This window comes from Galeopterus variegatus, unplaced genomic scaffold (assembly GCF_000696425.1).
Source record: "Galeopterus variegatus unplaced genomic scaffold, G_variegatus-3.0.2 Scaffold1543, whole genome shotgun sequence".
NCBI classification, from domain to species: Eukaryota; Metazoa; Chordata; class Mammalia; order Dermoptera; family Cynocephalidae; genus Galeopterus; species Galeopterus variegatus.
Window position 1 is genome coordinate 160,009 of NW_007727654.1, and position 19,821 is coordinate 179,829.

The following is a 19,821-nucleotide window of genomic DNA, read 5'->3' on the forward strand; positions in this document are numbered from 1 at the left end:
ATAATCATATACATTGTATATTGACAAAATAAAAATTTAACGAAAAAAAAAAAAGAAATAAACCAAATAAAATTATGTATATTCCTTCATAAAAAAAAAAAGAATTATCTGGTTTAGAAAGACGCATGGAATGAAGCTCTTATATTGAACACAAGAAGTAAATTTTTTTAAAAAGAAAATCTATTTCTTGGGCTCTATTTTATCTTCTTCATGGGGGTACAAATTGAGGAAGCTCTTTGGAAAAGCAATCTTGCTGTGTCTAGCAAGACAAAAAAGGCACAATCTCGTCAAACTCAGCAAATCCGGTTGCAGAAATCTATCCTAAATATTGTACATGTGCACATAAATGTAAACAAAGTGTGGCTACATTTTCTGTGAATTTGAATTTGGTAAATTTGAAATAAGAATGTAAAAGTATTCAGTCTTATGTGCAAATTTGAAATAATAAAAATGCAAAAACATTTAAAAATGTGTCCAGCATCTCATGATCTCACAGCCGGGTGGCAGGGCGAAGAGGTGAATGTAGACTGTGTTTACGCTACTGCCAGCGGTGGCAGCACTATAGCTGGTGAGCAGAAATACCTGCTACTGTTCCTTATCAGACCCAGGGGAAGATCTCTCTGAAACTCCTCATGCGTTGTGTTGTCTGAGGTCTGCAGGAACATACCCCTCACTTAAAAGACCAGCCTCGATGATAACATTTACTGCATCTCTTTGTGATAATAAAACATTGACATTATCTCAAATGTTCATACATGGGAAAGAGGTTAAATAAATTTAGGAACTTTCATAGCATGCAAGATGACATTATTAAAAACTCAATTTAGAGCAGGAGTCGACAAACTATGGCCTACTGCCTCTTTTTGTAATCTCACAAGCTGAGAATGATGTTTATAATTTTAGATGGTTGAATAAACATCAAAAGAAGAATATTTTGTGACAAGTGACAATTCGATGAAATCCAAATTTCAATGTCCATAAATAAAGTTTTATTGGCACAAAGTCACACCCATCGTTGTACTTGTTGTCTGTGGCAGCTTTTGAGTAACAATGGCAGGGTTGAGGCCATGTGGATCGCAAACCCAAAAACTATCTGGACCTTTATGGGAAAAGTTTGCCAACCCTTGGACTAGAGGCATTTTCATGGAAATAGCAACAAAATTTCATGTAGTGCTCACTGTTCTGAGGACTTTCGATCTGTGAACTTATTTAACCCTGAATAACTTAGTTAAATAACTTATTTAACTAAGATGTAGCTGCTGTCATTATCTCTGTTATGGATGAGTAAACTGAGGCACAGAGAGGGGAAGTCATTTGCCCAAAGTCACACAGCTGGTGAGTGATTTTGAACTCAAGCAATCTGGCTCTAGAATCTGTGCTCTTAATGGCTAGGCTCCCCAAGAGCAGGGCTTCTTGACCTGAGACTGTTGACATTTAGGGTTGGAGCATTCTTTGCTGTGGGGGCAGTCCTGTGCATTCTATGATGTTTAGCAGCATCCCTGGCCTCCACCCACCAGATAGCAGTAGGTGTGCTGGAATGTGTGTGCTTGGGTCCCCGAATGGTTCCAACAACCGTGATGTCGACAACAATAATAACAACCACCACATTGGGAGGGCTGACTATGTGCTAGAGAACGACTCTATGCACTTCTCAGCCCATGCTAGCCCTGCGAGGGTGTCCTGATATCAACTCACATTTAAGAGGGGGGAAACTGAGGCGCTAGGGGGTTAAGGAACTTGCTTAGAGTTGCAGAGCTGGTAGTGACAGAGCCCTGGGTCAAATCCAAGCTCTTGACCTTAACCCTGTGGATATGCCTGATGGACATTCTTGACTCTACACAGGTGTCCTCTGAAGGAGACAGATTGTTGGAGAAGCTTCCAGATGCTGTGGGGTTCCTGGTGGTCTCTGAAGATGAGTCCCTTCTTGCTGCAGGTAGCGTTTGGCTCTCATTTTGGAATGTCGAGGAGGCGAGTCAAGATTGGGTTGGAAGGGCCGGCCTGGTGGTGCACTGCTACAATGTGCCGCTTGGGAGCATGGCGGCACTCCCGCCGAGGGTTCGGATCCCACATACAGACCGGCCGCTCACTGGCTGAGCGAGGTACGGGCGCGACACTGAGGGTTGCGATCCGTTGCCGGTCACGAAAAAAGAAAAAAAAAAAAAGAAAAAGAAAGTTCAGAATTTCTGTTGTTTGAGTTGTTTTTCTTTGTCACATGAAAGCTTCATAATTCTAAGGCAGATTATCATCTGTAGGAACTCCAGTAAAATAGTTTTTAATGCTAGAAAATCTAGTGAATCTGTCTGATGCTTACTCAGGAGCCAGGAAAGCCCTTGGAAGGGTCTCTTCAATTGAAATAATTTTTGTAGAAGACACGATAATACAATATTGAATCAAGGAAATCCTATTTCATTGCTCTTGTTTGTTTAAAAATGTATCATAACAACACTAATTTTTCACCTTATATTTATCATATTCTTATATATTCTGGAGTCCTAATGTTCAAATAATATGAGGTGATGTGTAAGTTCACTAGTGACACCCTGGGTTATGTGCTCCTTTCCAAGGCATTGGAGTGGAAGAGAGGCTGGAAAAGAAGCCCAGAGAGGAGTGTGGCATGTGAGTTTTAGGATATATGCTGAGTGATATAACTTGTTAAGGAAAAATAAAACAACCCCTCAACAAAAACAGAAGAAAATGTCAGACACAACTGTGTTCAGCTAGATTTTTTCCAGTTGAAATCTTTTTCAGTTCTATGACAGGACAGCAAATGGTGGTCAGGAATGAAGCCCCTTCAATACGGTATCCTGAAAATACACGACTGTCACACAAGGGCACAGACATGGAACTTAGGGACAAAGAGGAGTTCTAGGCCAGAGGCTACCAAATTTTTTTCAGTAAAGAGCTGAGTAATAAATATTTTGGGGTTTGTGAGCTCAAAAAAGACAGTCTCTGTTGCACCAACTCAACTCTGCCATTATGGCACGAAAGTCACCATGGGCACTCTTTAAATAACTGGGTGTGTCCATGTCCAATAAAATTTTATGGACATCAACATTCACATTCCGTATCATTTTCACGTGTCATGAAATGTTAAACTTACTTTGATTTTTTCCAACCATTTGAAAATATGGAAACTATTCTTAGCTCATGGGCTCATGGGCTGTAATTTGCCAACCTCTGTTCCTGGGGAATCTCCTAACCTTTCTGGTCTTTGGACTCATTATCTTTGTTTTTGTTTTTTGTTTTTTGAATTTTTAAAAAAATATTTAATTCTATTAATATTATTTTTTACATTCTAGGATGGTGCTGTGGAGCAGCTGAGGGGGGAGAGGGGAAAGGGGAAGGAATTGGGATGGAAGAAGGAGGAAGGAGGAAGGGTGGGATTGAGGCCTGTGGCAGCCCCCTCATTCCCATAGGGGAGACCAGGGGTCTTCCAGCAGTGGCTTGGTTACTGCTGGGCTGGGTGCAGATGTTGGGGGGGTGGCAAAAGCCCTCGCCCCACACCACCCCAGCTCAGGAACCCAGGGCCCTTCTTGCTGCAGCTTGGTGGTTTTCACTGGGCTGGTTGCACATGTTGAAGGGGCATGGCCGAGGCCCTCGGGCCCCCCACCACCCCAGCTTGGGAGAGCCTGGGGCACTTCCTAAAGCAGCTCGGTGGCCACCACTAGGCTGGTTGCGGGTGTCAGGGGGGTGTGGCCAAGGCCCAAGGTCCCCCACCACCCTGGCTCGGGAGAGCCCAGGGCACTTGGGCTCATTATCTTTGAAATAGGAATCGTTATCCCTGTGGGACAATCTTGGTGAGAGTGAGGCTGGGTGAGACGATGGGGTAGGAATGTTTTTTACATATAGAGGAACAAGTGCACACAACTCCAGCCTAGCAGGAAAGAACAATCAGGTCACCGTAAGAAATTATGGTTGGTGTTATGACAAGACAAGAATTAGGGGCTATGGGAGCATGTCATGGGTTCCCTTCCTTACTCTGGGGCAGTCAGGGGGGACTTCCCAGGGGAGGTGACCAACAGATAGTTCCTCTACAACCTGATTTTTATGAAACTATTTCTAGGGGTCAAAGACACACTAGACGAACACTGTCTAATAATTCAAGCCACAATTATAATTGTGAATGTTCTAGTGATCCTATTTATTTATTTATTTATTTATTTTTTGAGACCGGCCACACTGCGCTCAGACAGTGAGCACCGTGAGCGCACTGGTCATCCCTATATAGGATCCAAACCTGCGGCGGGAGCGCTGCTGCGCTCCCAGCACCGCACTCTCCCAAGTGCGCCACGGGCTCGGCCCCTAGTGATCCTATTTAAAAAGATAAAAAGAAACAGTTGGCATTTGTGTTACTCATCTATCTTATTTAACCCAATACACCCAAAACTTAAGATGAAATCAATATAAAAATTATTGATGGAGGCTGGCTGGTTAGCTCAGTTTATGTGCGGTGTTATAACACCAGGGTCAAGGGTTTGGATGCTCATACCAGCCACCTTCCAAAAAAAAATTATTAGTGGGATATTTTACATTCTTTTTTATTGTTAATGTACTAAGTTTTGAAAGCCGGTGTATATTTTACACTTACAAAATATCTCAATTCAGACCAACCACATTAAAAGTCACATGTGTCTGGTGGTGATCCTATTGGACAGAGCAGGTCTATAGACAAATGTTTATCTTCCTAGACTGATTGATTAATGATTGATTGGTATATACCCTCTATCCTGTTTCCAAAAGAATTTTTGGTGGTTTGTGTGTGTGTAATATGCAGCACAGGAAATAGGAATGAAAGAAGAAAGAAAAACGGGTACAGGCACAAAATAGAATCAGGGGAGAGGCCAAAGACATCAAGGACCTCAGTGACCTAGAAATTTGTTATGGTTGGGCTTCACGTGTGCCTCTTTCCAGCAGCCAGTGAAAAGAGGGAGTCTGGGAAGTTTCTCCATTCACAGTTTTGGGAGCCAATCTGTTGCTTGGGGAGTTGTATCCTGACTTAGCTGAGATCAGACAAGGATTTCTTTTGAGGGTCATAAGTAGAATTGCAGTGTGGGGGTCCCTGAGACCACCTTCAGGTTCAGTGATTCCCCAGCGCTCACAGAACTCAGAAAAAGCAAATGCTTTCATACTTACAGTTACAATTTATTGCAGCAAAAGGATAGAGATTTAAATCAGCAGAGAGAAGAGGTGCATGGGGCAGAGTCCAGGAGACCCCAGGTTTGAGCTTCAGGTTCTTCTGTCCCAGAATGGTCATGTGGATGGCTCTTAATTCTCCCAGCAATGATGTGGGGCAACATGCATGGTGTACTGCCAAGTGGGGTACAGTGAACCTCAGTGTCCAGGGTTTTTGATGGGAGTCAATCTCAAGGACATGGCTGACCGTCTGCACAGTTGACTGTAGTCTCCAACCCTTCCAGAGGTTAAGCTGATACTGCATGTCCGAAAGCTCCCACCATAAATCACTTTGTTACTATCTGGTGTGACCCAAATCCCCCCCTCCCTCCCCCAGCACATAAAGATACCCTTATCAGGCAGGACATCCCAAGGGCTTAGAGGTCACTTTTCAGGAGCAGATCAAGGCTAAACCTTTAATGTGCGGTGTGTGGACAAGCCAGGCCTGCCAAGTTCATCTTTTACTACACAAGAATGTAAGGCAAATGCCCTTGAACAGTAAATATTTTGATGCATTTTATCAGACCATTTTCCGTAACATTCTTCTGGGGGACCTTCACGTCCAAGTACAATCCAATAAAAACAGTTCCACAGAAGGTGTGGAAAGGCGGTAAGATGGACTTTCAGTCCCCAGCTTCCAGCTGACCTGACAGTCCAGAGGTTGTCAGGAGGCTAAACTGAGATAGCCCAGCCCATAAGCTCACACCATAAGCCCTCAATAGGAAAGTTACTGTTGTATTAATGGCTAATACTTGGTGCTTACAATTTGTCAGAATCTTTCCTAAGCAATTTACAAGTGCCAACTCCTTTAGTCCCCAACGACAGCCTTGGAAGGTAGATGTTTTCGTTGTTCTCATTTATGGATGAGGAAACTGTGCACAGAGAAGTTAAATAACTTGCCTGAGGCCACACAGCTCTAAGTGGAGGTGCTGGGATTTGAACCCAGAGTCTTGCTTGACTCCCCACCCTCAAACGCGATGCTGCCCTGCATCAGAAGATCTGTTTATTTACCAATAATATTTTGTTTCTGAACATCTTGTAAGCAGTAATTCCTGTGGAAGTGCAGAGTGCCCACTTGCATGGTGCCCATGTTCACCCAGCACACACAGCACCTGAACTGTCAGTGCCAGTGGAAATGGGCAACTCAATGGGTTACCCAGGGACAGACCTCTTTTCCTAAAGGAAGGAAGAAGGTGGCTTCCTTCCTATGCAGAGGAGACAAAAATATACACAGGCTTATACATATAAACGTAAACATATGCATATAACATATACATATAAACAGCTGGCTCTCTGCTAGCTGCAGGGGTGTACCCCATGGTGCACTCACTCGCTGAGCAGAAGAGGCCTGATTTGTCTCCCAGATGGGGCCTTGGAGACCCTGCATAATCTGGCCTTTGCCCACCTCCCTGCTCTGCTCGGGGGTCCTCCCAAAAAACATCACCCAGACCATATTTGGAACACAAGTGAGCAAGTCCCCTTGGGTAGGGTTGCCAGGAAAAATACAGGAGCCTCAGTGAAATGTGCATTGCAAATCAACAACAAATCAAGTATGTAGGATAAGTACACCCCATGCAATTATTAGGGATATACTTATACTAATAAAAGTGCATTATTTATCTGACATTCAGATTTAACTGGGAGTCTTGGTTTTCTTTTGTGTTTTTGTTTCTTTGTGGGTTTTATTTTCCCTCAGTCTGCCTGTCTCTCCGTCTGTCTCCCCCTCCTTCACTCCCCTCCAGCCACATGGGCCTCCTTGCTGCTCCTCAGACATGCCCAGGCCTTTCCTACTTCCTGGTCGTCCCAGGTTGTTTCCACCTTTCCAGCAGCTGCCACCTCCTCATCCCTCTAAAACCAGTTCAAATGTCCTGGGGCTGCTAGAACAGCCTTCCTTCCTTCCCTCACTCCCTTCCATTGTATTTATCGAGGGACTACTCTGTGCCAAGCTTTGTGGCTTCTAAGATACCATAAGGAGCCTAAACAGGCAGTCCCTGCCCCCTGGAAACTCATAGTCTTGTGATAATCAGTAACTTTACAGGTTTCCTTAAGACAATTGATTACCATTGATTATCAACCCCCCCTCCACCTGTCAGCTACGTGAGGATGAGGACCGCGTCCACCTTCTTCGTCCCTGTATCCCTTCTCCGGGCACATAGAAGGTGCTCCAAAAAACCTTTGTTGATTGAATGAATGATTCTCCAGCTCCTCCAGGCACGAGATGCATAACCCCAGTCCCTGCTGTTTCAGGCTTCGGAAGATCCGTGCGGATATTCTTGGCCGATTCGCAGGGCTTTCATCGATTCATGGCCACCGATCTGCAGCACGAGGACACAGTAGAGACGGCCGTGTTTGGTCCCGAGAACAATCTGATCGTCACTGGGTCCCGTGACGCTTTCATTCAGGTGAGGGGACAGCCAGGACCTCTCTGCCTCTGGAATAGAAAGTGTGATTCTTCAGGGATCTTTTGGCTGCAAAATACAGAAACCCACAAAAATGAATGCAGACAGAATAGAACAGGTCATACGGGGGAGTCTCCTGAGCCCCAACAATAGACCCGAGTGGGAATTACTAAAATATTCAATGAATGGGCTGGCCAGTTAGCTCACTTGGTTAGAGTGTGGTGCTGGTAACACCAAGGTCAAGGGTTCGGATCCCTGTACTGGACAGCCGCCAATAAAATAAAATAAAATAAAATAAAATAAAATAAAATGTTCAGTGAAGGAGGTAGCCAACTGAACCTGAAAAACCGGCAGGATTTTGGCCTGCAGAGTGGAGCAGGGTTGGGCGGGAGGAGTTCAAAGTTGTCGAAACTGGTGAGAAAAATGTGATAAAGTATCAGTTCTCCAATGGTTTAGTCTCAGTACCTCTTCACATGTCTTTCTTCCCTTTTTATGAGCTGTTTCTTTGCAGCTTTTTAACAATTTGACAAACAAAAAATGTATATGTGTATGGTGTATAACATGATGTTTTGAAATAGGTGTATATTCTGGAACAGCTAAATCTAGCTCATTAACATATGCATTTTCTCACATACTTAGTTTCTGGTGGTGAGAACACTTACAATCTACTCAGAGATTTTCAAATACACAATGCATAATTATTAACTAGAGTCACCATGCCGTGCCATAGATCTCTCTCTCTCTTTTTTTTTCCCGTGGCTGGGCAGCACGGGGATCGGAACCCTTGACCTTGGTGTTATAACACTGTGCTCTAACCAGCTTAGCTAACCTGCCAGCCCCCATACTATAGATCTCTTGAACTTATTCCTCCAAACTGTAATTTTGTATCCTTTGACCCAAATCTCCCCACCCCCTTCCAAATCCCATCCCTCTGGTAACCACCATTCACTTCTGCAAGTTCAGCTTTTTTAGATTCCACATGCAGTATTTGTCTTTCTGTGCCTGGTTTATTTCACGTAATATAATGTCTTTCTGGTTCATCCACGTCATACCAAATGGCAGAATTTCATACTTTTTTAGGGCTGAATAGTATTCCATTGTGTATATACACTGCATTTTTTTTATCCAGTCATCCACTGGGGGACACTTAGGTTGATTCCATATCTTGGCTGTTGGAAATAGAGCTACGATGAACATGGGAGTGCAGGTATCCCTTTGACATGATGATTTCATTTCCTTTGGGTATATCCCCAGAAGGGGGATTGCTGGGTCCTATGGTAGTTCTACTTTTAATTTGTTGAGGAACTTTCATACTGTTTTCTACAATGCCCGCACTAATCTATCTTACTCTCCCAACAACAGAGTACAACGATTTCCTTTTCTCACCAACACCTGTTATCTTTCCACTTTTTGGTAATAGTCATCTGAACAGGTTTAAGGTGTTATCTCTATGTGGTTTTCATTTGCATTTCCCTGATGATGAGTGATGCTGAGCGTTTTTTTCACATACCTGTTGGCCATTTGCATGTCTTCTTTTGACAAATGTCTATTCAAATCCCTTACCCATTTTTTAATCAGGTAGTTTTCTTGCTATTGAGTTGTTTGATTTCCTTGTATATTTTGGACATTAACCTTTTGTGAGATGTTCAGTCTGCGAATACAATTGTGTCTTGGTATCCATGGGAAATTGGTTCCAGAAGTCTCCACAGATACCAAAATCCACAGATGCTCAAGTCCCTTGTATAAAATTGCATGGTATTTGCATGTAACTTACCCACATCCTCCCCTGTACTTTAAGTCATCTCTAGATTGCTTGTAATATCCAATACAATGTAAATGCTATGTAAATAATTGTTAACTGTATTGTTTTTATATTGGGTTTTTTTTTGTTTGTTTGGTTTGGTTTGGTTGTTTTACTGTTGTATTGTTATTTTTATGGTGTTTTTTTTTCCCAAATATTTTTGATCTGTGATTGGTTGAATCCATGAATATGGAACCCATGGATAAGGAGGGTTGACTGTATTTTCTCCCACTCTGCAGGTTGTCTCTTTGCTCTGTTGATTGTTTCCTTTGCTGTGCAGAAGCTTTTTAGTTTGACATAATCCTGTTTTTCTATTTTTGCTTTTGTCGCCCATGCTTTCAGGGTCAGATGCAAAAAGTCATTGTCCGGACCAATGGAGCTTTTCCCTTATGTTTTCTTCTAGTATTTTACAGTTTCAGGTCTTATGTTTAAGTCTTTAATCCATTTTGAGTTGTATATGGTATGAGATTAAAGTCATACTGTTCTGGGCCGGCCTGGTGGCGCACTGGAGAGTGCACCACTTGGGAGCGCAGCGGCGCTCCTGCCGAGGGTTCGGATCCCATGTGGAGACCGGTTCCCGCTCACTGGCTGAGCACGGTGCGGGCGCAACACCAAGGGTTGCGATCCCGTTGCTGGTCCCCGGTACGGGCACGACACCGAGGGTTGTGATCCTGTTACCGGTCAGTAAAAAAAGACAAAAAGGAAAAAAAAAAAATGGTATGAGATTAAAGTCATACTGTTCTGGGCCGGCCTGGTGGCGCACTGGAGAGTGCACCACTTGGGAGCGCAGCGGCGCTCCTGCCGAGGGTTCGGATCCCATGTGGAGACCGGTTCCCGCTCACTGGCTGAGCACGGTGCGGGCGCAACACCAAGGGTTGCGATCCCGTTGCTGGTCCCCGGTACGGGCACGACACCGAGGGTTGCGATCCCGTTACTGGTCAGTAAAAAAGACAAAAAGGAAAAGAAAAAAAAAAAAGTCATACTGTTCTGTATCCTCAATACATTTTTAAAGATTATTGACGACCCCAGAGAGAGTTTGTGTGTGTAGGTTATATCTATTTAATATATATATTAGCATATGATTTCCTTTGGAATAATTTTAGATTTACAGAAAAGCTGCAAAGAGAGCACAGAGAGTGCCCATATATCCTATGTTAACATCCCAAATTACCTTGATACATTTATCAAAACCAGGACATGAACATGGGAACAGTACATTAACTGATCTGCAGACTCTGTTCAGGTTTCACCATGAACAAAGCTTTTTTGGTTCAGAAATCAAAAAAAATGTCCTTTCTTGATTCCAGGATCTCACTGCATTTAGTATCTATTGATATTTACCATATTAAAAATGAAAAAGAAGACAACTCAAAAGTAAGCATCCATGAATGCATTAACATGACATGTTTACATAATGTTTTTATGAAAAATAATTATAGTTCCTGAAACCAAAAACCAAAAAAATTCATGAGAAGGGTGGCATCATTTCACATTTTTGCAAATCTCCTTAATGTCTGGCTTATTAGAAGACAGCTGGATTCTCATATTTGATTCTGTATTCTCATATTTGTTCTGATATCACGTGTCATAGAGCTTCTGGAAAACTCCACTGCTTACTCATGAGAGGAGAGTTATAAAGGCAAATAATATCTTCAAATTATTATGAAAATAGTTTTGACCTTGCAGACTCTCTGAAAGGACCTGGGGTACCCTCCAGGGGTTCCCTGAGACACACTTTGGGAACTGCTTTTGTTGCTGACTCGTGAGGTATGGGGAAGTTTAAGGAGGTGAGGATATGTAAAGACCCTTAAACGACAGCCTAAAAATTCACCTTAAGTGGATGAATGGGCTTAAGCATATTTCTGAGCTACAGTTGTATCAGGAAGAGGTCAGATCTGCCCTTCTGTTCTCTATCCTCAGGTGTGGAGTCTGTCAGAGCAGGGGAGCCTGGTGGGCATGCTGGAAGGCATCGGGGCACCTGTGAACCTGCTGGCCCGGGGTGGGGCTTTGGTGGCTTCTGCTTCCCAGCAGTCCTCATCTTTCAAAATCTGGGATCTCAGCAAAATTCAGAAGCCCTCGGCCTCTGCTCCTTTTCTGGACCGCACCGGCCTCACAGCAGTGTCCCACAACGGAAGCTACGTCTACTTCCCCAAAATTGGAGACAGAAACAAAGTCACCATTTGGGACTTGGCAGAAGGTTTGTAAGATATAAGTATGATCACTTACGTGGGTAAGAATAGAAAACCCAGTCTTTCTTAATTCGGCATGCCATGACAAATTACCACAGACTGGGTGGCTTAAGCAACAGACATTTACTTCTCACAGTTCTGGAGTCTAGGAAGTCCAAGATCAAGGTGCCAGCAAATCCAGTGTCTGGTGAGGGCCTGCTTCCTAGTTTGCAAGTGGCTGCATTCTCTCTATGTCCTCACATGGCAGAGAGACAGAATAAGCTTTTTGTGTCTCTTCTTACAAAGGGCACTATCCCATTCATGAGTGCTGCACCCTCATGACCTAATCACCTCCAAAAGGCCCCACCTCCTGATACCAGGCCATTGGTGGCAAAGATTTCAACATAGGAATTTGGCAGGGGGTGGGGGGGACACAATCATTCAGTCCATAACACCCCCATAACTCCAGCCAAGTTGAAAGTGGCTAATCAGAAACAGGACTTGATTTTGTCTGTTTCCAACATAAGGCAATTGATAATCTGCTTGTCAATTCCTGTTTTAGTTCAGTATCCTAGAAGCTGGTCCTCTGATGAGGATATTTGCACAAGTATTCGGGGGTGTTTCCAGGAGAACCCTGAGAGAGAGTGAGGGAAACAAACAGGGGGAGGACTCAGCTGCAGCCCCCATCAGCCTTGTCCTGTGGGGAGCCCTGGAGGGTGCATTGCACCACTATATTCGTGCATCTGGGCTGCTACAACAGAATACCATTGACTGGGTGACTTAGAAACAACAGAAATTTATTGCTCACAGTTCTGGAGACCAGAAGTCCAAGATCAAGGCACCAGCAGAGTGGGCGTCTGGTGAGGACCTGCTTCCTGGCTCACACCTAGTGTCTTCTTGCTGCATCCTTACATGGCAGAAGGAGTGAGGGAGCTCTCTGGGGTCCCTTTTATAAGGGCACTAATCCCACTCACGAGGGCTCCACTCTCATGCCCTAACCACCTCCCAAAGGCCCATCTCATAGTACCATCACCCTGGGGACGAGGTTTCAATATATGAATTCAGGGGGTGGGGGACACAAACATTTAGAACTGGCTGGTGAAGCGGGTCTGAGCATGTCACCAGCAGCACCTGCTATAGTCCCCACTGGGATTGGGGACATGCAAAAAGAATTCTGATTCTCAAGTTCATTCCCAAGTTCATTCATTCACTGATTTGGCAAACATGTTTTGAGTGCCAACTGGCTAGGCTGGGCTCGGGGGGTTATAAGCAAGACAGACAAGGTCACTATTCTTGAGGTGCTTGTCTGCTACTTGGGGAGCAAAGCAGGACACGAGGAAATGGAGAGTGGCCCTTTTCAGAAGTTTGTGAAGGAAAAGTTTGGGATGAGGTCTGAGAGGTCATGTAAAGCCTCTAAGACTGTGGAAAGGAGTTTGCATTATGTTCTGAGGGTCACAGGAAGCCTTGAGAGGGTTGAGATGACATGATTTTCATTGTAAAAAGCTCAGATTGGCTGGCTGGTTAGCTCAGTTGGTTAGAGCGTGGTGCTGATAACACAAAGGTGAAGGGTTTGGACCCCTGTACCAGCCAGCTGCAAAACAAACAGACAAACAAACAAACCAGCAAACAAAAAGCCCCAGATTGTGGGAGATCAGAAATGGAATCAGGGAAACTATCAGTGCCCAAGATTAGGACTATGGGTGATTGAAAGTGTTTTAAAATCCTTAAAAACCAGGGAACCGGTATCTCTATGATCCATTCTTGGTGTGGTTTTCTCCCCTGGCAGGTGAGGAACAAGACTCCCTGGACACGTCCAATGAAGTCAGGTGTCTGGAGGTTGCCGAGCAGGCCAAGCTGCTTTTCACCGGCCTGATTTCAGGGATCGTCCTTGTGTTCCCCCTGAATTCCAGGCAGGATGTGATGTGCATCCCCCCTCCCGAGGCCCGGAAAGCCATCAACTGCATGTCTTTAAGCAAGAGCGAGGACCGTCTGGCCATCGCCTATGACAACATCATCCTGGTGCTGGACATCGGCCCTGGGGACCCCTGTCCAGTCATTGATGGGCCCACGTACACCTTTTATACCCAACTGCCTGAGACAATCTCCAGCGTGGCCGTTCTGACCGACTACCGTGTGGTCTACGGCATGACCAACGGCGACGTCTTTCTTTACGAGTGTGCGAATTCAAAAGTGTTCCCTTTGGAGGCCCATGGGAGCCGAGTCACTTGCGTGGAGGTCAGCCACAGGGAGCAGCTGGCAGTCAGCGGGTCCGAGGAAGCCCTGCTGTGTCTCTGGGACCTGCAGGCATGCAAGTGGAAATTTGAGATGAAGTACACGGTGCGTGGTCTGCCCCACCTCGTTCATGCATGTTCCTGGCTTTAGAAAACAGTTGTCATTTATTAAGTGCACATCATGTGCCATCGACCAGGATTGGCACTAGGTCAGGCAAGGGAGGCACTAGCCTTAGGGGCCAAGGTTAAGGGGGTGCCAAAAAACTCAACCACCAAGAGAAATAAGACATTAATGCCATACATATATACATTTTGGGGGGGTGGAAGGTGGCTGGCCAGTATGGGGATCCAAACCCTTGAACTTGACCTTAGTGTTATAACACCTCACTCTAACCAACTGAGCTAACTGGCCAGCCCGCAATATATATTTTTAAAAAGCACAGAATGAGTGCCCAAAATCCACAAGGTGCAAAATTTCCACATGATAGATAAAGACAGGATCAAATCCTGCACTGGCACAACCCTACCTCACTCTCCTCACTCCAATTCCAGTACCGTGCCATTCTATCATTCAACTGATACCTACCGCACAACCTCTGCCAGGCCCCTTTCTAGCACTGGGGAAGCGGCTGCGACCAGGGCAGACCATGTCGTGGATCCACTTTCTCGTGGGGGGGGGGGACACAGTGAGCTCCGGGGGGGCAGGATTTTTTTGTGTTCTCTGTCCCTGGGAGAGCCCCTGACCTTTCCTCAGTGCTCAGTAACGGTGAAATAAAATAAAGCAGCAAATACATGATGAGCTGGGAGTAATAAGGGCTTCAGAAACAAATACAGAGAAATAAGGGGGGTAGAGAGTGGCAAGGGCTACTGTTTAGGAGCACCATGTAAATCTGGTGGAACAGCATTCTAGTCAGAAGGAACAGCAGCTGCGAAGGCTCTGAGGAAGGAAAATGACAAGCCCTTTATATACAAAGTGTCTTAGAGTCCTCTCATATGGATACTTTATCATTTTGTGTCAATATTATTCTTCAGAGTTTATTACATATTATTTATTTATATATTCATATGTTATACATTTATGTACATATTTATACATTATAATTTACACCAGGGCACTTCAAGAAGTCTGTGGAAAAATAGAATTAAAAGATAATACAAATCTTTCCGTAAAGTTTTTGAAGACCCCTCGTATACAGTAGTCCCTCGGTATCTGTGGGAAGTTGGTTCCAGCACCTCCTGCAGATACCAAAATCCACGATGCTCAAGTCTTTTATGTAAACGGCATAGTATTTGCATATAACCTATGCACATCCTCCCGTATACTTTAAATAATCTCTAGATTACTTATAATGCCTAATACAGTGTAGATGCTATGTAAATAGTTGCTATGCTGTATTTTTTTTATTGTAGTATTGTTACTTTTTATTGTTTTTTTCCCCAAATGTTTTTAATCTGTGGTTCGTTAAATCCGTGGATGTAGAACCTGCAAATACACAGGGCCGACTGTACATATATACATACATATATATATATATCATTATATGATTTAATTCTCTCAACAGTTTTGTAAAGTGGTTATTATTCCAATTTTTCAGATGGGGAGCTAAGGGCATAGCTTATGTTGCAAGATGTAAAAATTGATAATTAACATAGACAATTTTGTAATTAAGAGAGCGGAGTATGTGTAGTTTCATCTTAAAAGACCCTGGTCTCACCCGACTTACTTATTTTTATGAGGCCACTATGAGACTGGGATGTAAGTCATCTTTTGCCCTGTTGAGATGAGAAATTTCACCACAGCAGTTAAATACACACAGCTTTCTATCTTTCTTTCTTTCTTTTTTTTTTTTTGAGTAAACTTAATTTTGGAATGATTTTAGATTTACAGAAAAGTTGCAAAGATAGTATGAAGAGTTTCCATCTAGCCTTTTTTATCCAATTCCCCTAATGTTAACATTGTGTGTAACTAGTGTACCTAAGTCAAAACTAAGAAATTAACATGGGAACAATACTAGGAACTAAAAACTGTTGACTTTATTGATATCTTACTAGTGTTTCAACTAATTCCCTTTTTCTGTACTAGGATGTAATCAGGATGCTGGATCTATATTGCATTTAGCACATAGCTTTTAATTAAATATAATTATATTTAAGTTAAATTCAGTTTATTTAAGTTTAATTAAATATAATTATAGCTAACATTTGTATAATCAAGGGCATTTAAGAAATTGAACCCTATACTTCTCACTCTCCAATGCAAAATGTCTCTATTCCTTTCAATCCAATCTCTACGGAGATGTGCCTTGATCCTGGGAATAGCTATGCTACCCATCTCTCCAGGTATTCATTTGACCCATCCCCTGTGGGTTGCCTCAGAACCTGGCTCCTTGGGGTTGGTCTTCTGGGTGTCCTTCCACTTGGAATCAGGATCATATTGTCTGTTTCAACAGAGTTCTTACTGCAGAGGGGTCCAATGTGCTTGCTTCTCCAAGGATGACAAATATGTGTACGTGGGCTTGAAGGATCGTTCCATAATTGTCTGGAGTGTGCTGGATGGTGAGTCATTTTGCTTTCAGGGCAGGACTGAGCTTTGATCTGGAAAGAAAGGGCCTTGTCCTGGGTCCTGGGTATTAAAGGACCCCACTCTGGCCTCCCATATCTGGTCTCTTAGTGTAGGGAGGTGTCTGCAGGTCAAGGGTGTTGGCCCATGACCCCTTTCCTAGACTCAGGGTCTGGAACTTCAGAACACTCTCCCCACATGGCCTTGGGTCCTCTTTAGGACAAGCATAGGCTAACCTCCTCACTTGCTCTCCTTTTAAAGCCATCAGAACCATGCCCATTACTCCATGAATGGATCAAACCATTCACCAGGGCACAGTCTCACAATCTAATCTCCTCTTAAAGGCCCCACTTTTCAATTACCATAATAGGATTTCCCACCCTCTTTACATTGTTACAATGGGGGTTAAGTTTCCAATACATGAACTTTTGGGGGACACTTTTAACCCATAGCACATGCATATGTGTGAGGCCCCTCAAGGTGTAGGATGGAGCTGGAAAGAGTGGGAAGAGAAAGGGGCCAAGCCACAAACAGTGGGGGACTGACTACATTCCAGCACTGAACTCTGAAGAGCCCAAGAATTCTCACTCTGAACCTGGCCTTCCAGGTGGTTGTGAAGGTACTTTCATCAATGTAGGAGGATAGAGTGTATTTTATTAATTTATAGAATGTATTGTGATGTTTATATATTGTGTCTTACAGAATGTGGGCCTTGATTTGTTTTCTTGCCCCAGGCCCTAGAAATGTTAGGAGCATCCTGTTTTCAGACTGATCACTTTGAAAACCCCATGTCTTTTGGTCTGTTCAATGTTATGTGAAGGTCACATTAGCAAAAGTTAACATTTATCATGTACTGAGTACTGTCCTCAAGTCATTCGATTGTTTCAAAGGTCACCCCCATTTTACAGAGCAAAAACTGAAGCTCTGAGAGAATGTGTGACTTGCTCAAGGTCACACAGTGAGTAACTGGTAGGCTGCAATTTTTTTTTTTATGTTGAACTTTTTTTTTTTTTCATTTCTTTTTTTCCTTTATTTTATTATTTTTTTTTAAATTTTATTTTGTCGATATACATTGTGGTTGATTATTGTTGCCCCTTACCAAAACCTCCCTCCCTCCTCCCTCTCCTCCCTCCCACCCAACAATGTCCTTTCTGTTTGCTTGTCGTATCAACTTCAAGTAATTGTAGTTGTTATATCTTCTTCCCCCCACCCTCCCAGTTTTTTTTTTGTGTGTGTGTGTGTGTGTGTGTGTGTGTGTGTGTGTGTGTGAATTTATTTATTAATTTTTAGCTCCCACCCAATAAGTGAGAACTCCCATCAATAAGTGAGGACATGGTAGGCTGCAATTTGAAGCTGGTCTGCCTGATTCCAGTGCTCATCTTTGTCACTTTCTTACACTATCTCTTATTGAGAAGACTGTCAACATGTATTACCTCTTTGAACCCTTATGACACTAGTAGGGGGTAGGTATAATTGTTATTCTTGTTCAACAAGTGAAGAAGCTGAGGTCTGGAGAGGTTAGGACACTTGTCCAAGATCACAAAGCAAGTAAGTGATTGAATAAATATCAAGTAGAGCCTAATGCATTGTAGTCAAATACACTGTAATCTAGTACTTTGTAGTTACATACACTGTAATCTAATACACTGTAGTTGAATACATTTTAGTCTAACACGCTGCAGCAGAGATACCTGGCAAAAAGTCACAAATGGCTCAGAAGCTGAGCTCTGAGGATTGTGGCCTTAAAAGCCCATCCTTGGCATGTTCACAACCTCTCTTCCTGCTTCTCCTCCAATAATAATGATATTTACTGAGCTCAGTCTGGGACAAAAATCTATAATAAGCACCTGTCATGCATTATGTATTTAAATCTTTAAAATTCCCCCGAACAGGTAGGTTCTGTTATCATTCCCATTTTGCAGATGAAGCAAGAGGTACTCAGAGGTTATGTGTCATGCTTAAGCTAGTAAAGGGCATAGCAGGAATTTGACCCTGTGCAGCCAACTCTAGAATATGTAGGATTGGACCTCTGCACCCCACTTTTCTCATTTCAGTCCTGCCCTTCACCTCCCCACCCCCCAGGCACCCTGCTCGCTGTCCAGTTTGTCCATGCTGTGGTAAACAGAATCATCCCAACCTCCAATGGCTTCATTGCCCCCACCAGACATGGTTATCTCATCCGAGAGCGATTCCAGTGCCCTTCGTCAAGAGCCTCACAGCAGGACCCTCTCAAGAACTTCAAGAAGGCAGTGTGGATGGTCAAATCCAGGCAGAGAGAAGAGCTGGCTGCAGCCACAGGAACACCCCAGGACCCGGGATTGGAGAGTTCCCAGGGAAATGAACGCAAATCAAACAAACACTCACAAATCTGCCTTATAGTGTAGAAAACCCCCATGGGGGCATGGGGTGCCAGTGAGTTAGCCATGTTTAATCTGGTTGAAGCAAAGAGAATGCACTTGCTTTGGACGTAAGAACTCATTATGTGACCTGGACCTTGCCTCTTCCCATCTTTCTATTCTTCTTTCCTCCTTGTTGGTTCCATTCTTAGACCTGCCATCCCCAGGTTAGCAACATGGTGGCCATTATGCTGCCATCCCCAAGTTCAGTGAAAAAGAGAGCTTCCTTTTCCTAACAGTTGTAGCCAGTCTTAGCCCCCAACTCTATCTGTCCCAATTGGCTCAAGCATCCATCCCTGAACCAATCATTATCTCTGATTGTCTGGCCTGACCCAGTGCCCATCATTGGGGCTGAGGTTGGAGATAATACCACCCAACCATGTGGGCCGAGAATAGAAGAGGGTATTTCTGAGAGGGAAAATGGGGTGCTGGTACCAGGTGAAGGGGTGATGGATGAACGTGAGACAGACCAAACCACTGATATGGACCACAGGGCTTTACAGTCTATTAAAAAAGCACCAGCTACTGTCATCTGATCCTCATCACAGCACATACTTTAGGAAGGGCAGGAGTTTCTGTGCCCATATTACAAATGAGGAAACTGAGCCTTGCAGAGGTAGCTGTGATTTGCTCCAGGTTACAAGTGTAAGGTGCAAGAGCTCTGAGAGCCAGGAGCCTTTTGTTCCAATCCTTGCTGGACCACCTCACTCCAATTTTAGTCTCTGAAGCACATCCATCTATTCCACAGGTATAGATGGGCAAAGAAGAAAGATCCATTTACGTAGAATGGAAACAGTTTGACTGTTGACCTTGCACAAGGCATATGGTCCAAAAGTGAAGCATAGAGATGTCAATGGTTCTTTCTGTGTTAACAGATGTTAATGGCATGCTTAAGTGCTCACAGGGGCTAGCGAACATTCTAGATGATTTCCATGCACCTGTATGAGCAACAAGGAGCAATGGAGACTGTCGACATGTGGAGGGCATATGTTGTGTCTAGGGTGGGCACAGGCATCCTGACTAGCCCAGAATCACCATGACAACACAGTCCCATGTTGTCAGATCTTCCTGTCATGATAAGCAAATCCAGAGAC

General features: G+C 43.8%; 1 protein-coding gene across 1 annotated transcript in view; it reads left to right on the forward strand.

Moving 5' to 3' along the window:
• The window catches only part of NWD1 (NACHT and WD repeat domain containing 1), a 76,659-nt gene extending 57,178 nt beyond the window's left edge, over positions 1–19,481 (forward strand). Inside the window, exons 14-19 of the mRNA XM_008577573.1 lie at positions 1,843–1,933; positions 7,420–7,574; positions 11,293–11,569; positions 13,327–13,877; positions 16,222–16,327; positions 18,414–19,481. Coding sequence (XP_008575795.1) covers positions 1,843–1,933; positions 7,420–7,574; positions 11,293–11,569; positions 13,327–13,877; positions 16,222–16,327; positions 18,414–18,715 — 1,482 coding nt within the window. The 3' untranslated portion in view covers positions 18,716–19,481. The remainder of the gene's footprint in view (positions 1–1,842; positions 1,934–7,419; positions 7,575–11,292; positions 11,570–13,326; positions 13,878–16,221; positions 16,328–18,413) is intronic.
• Positions 19,482–19,821: the final 340 nt, after the last annotated feature.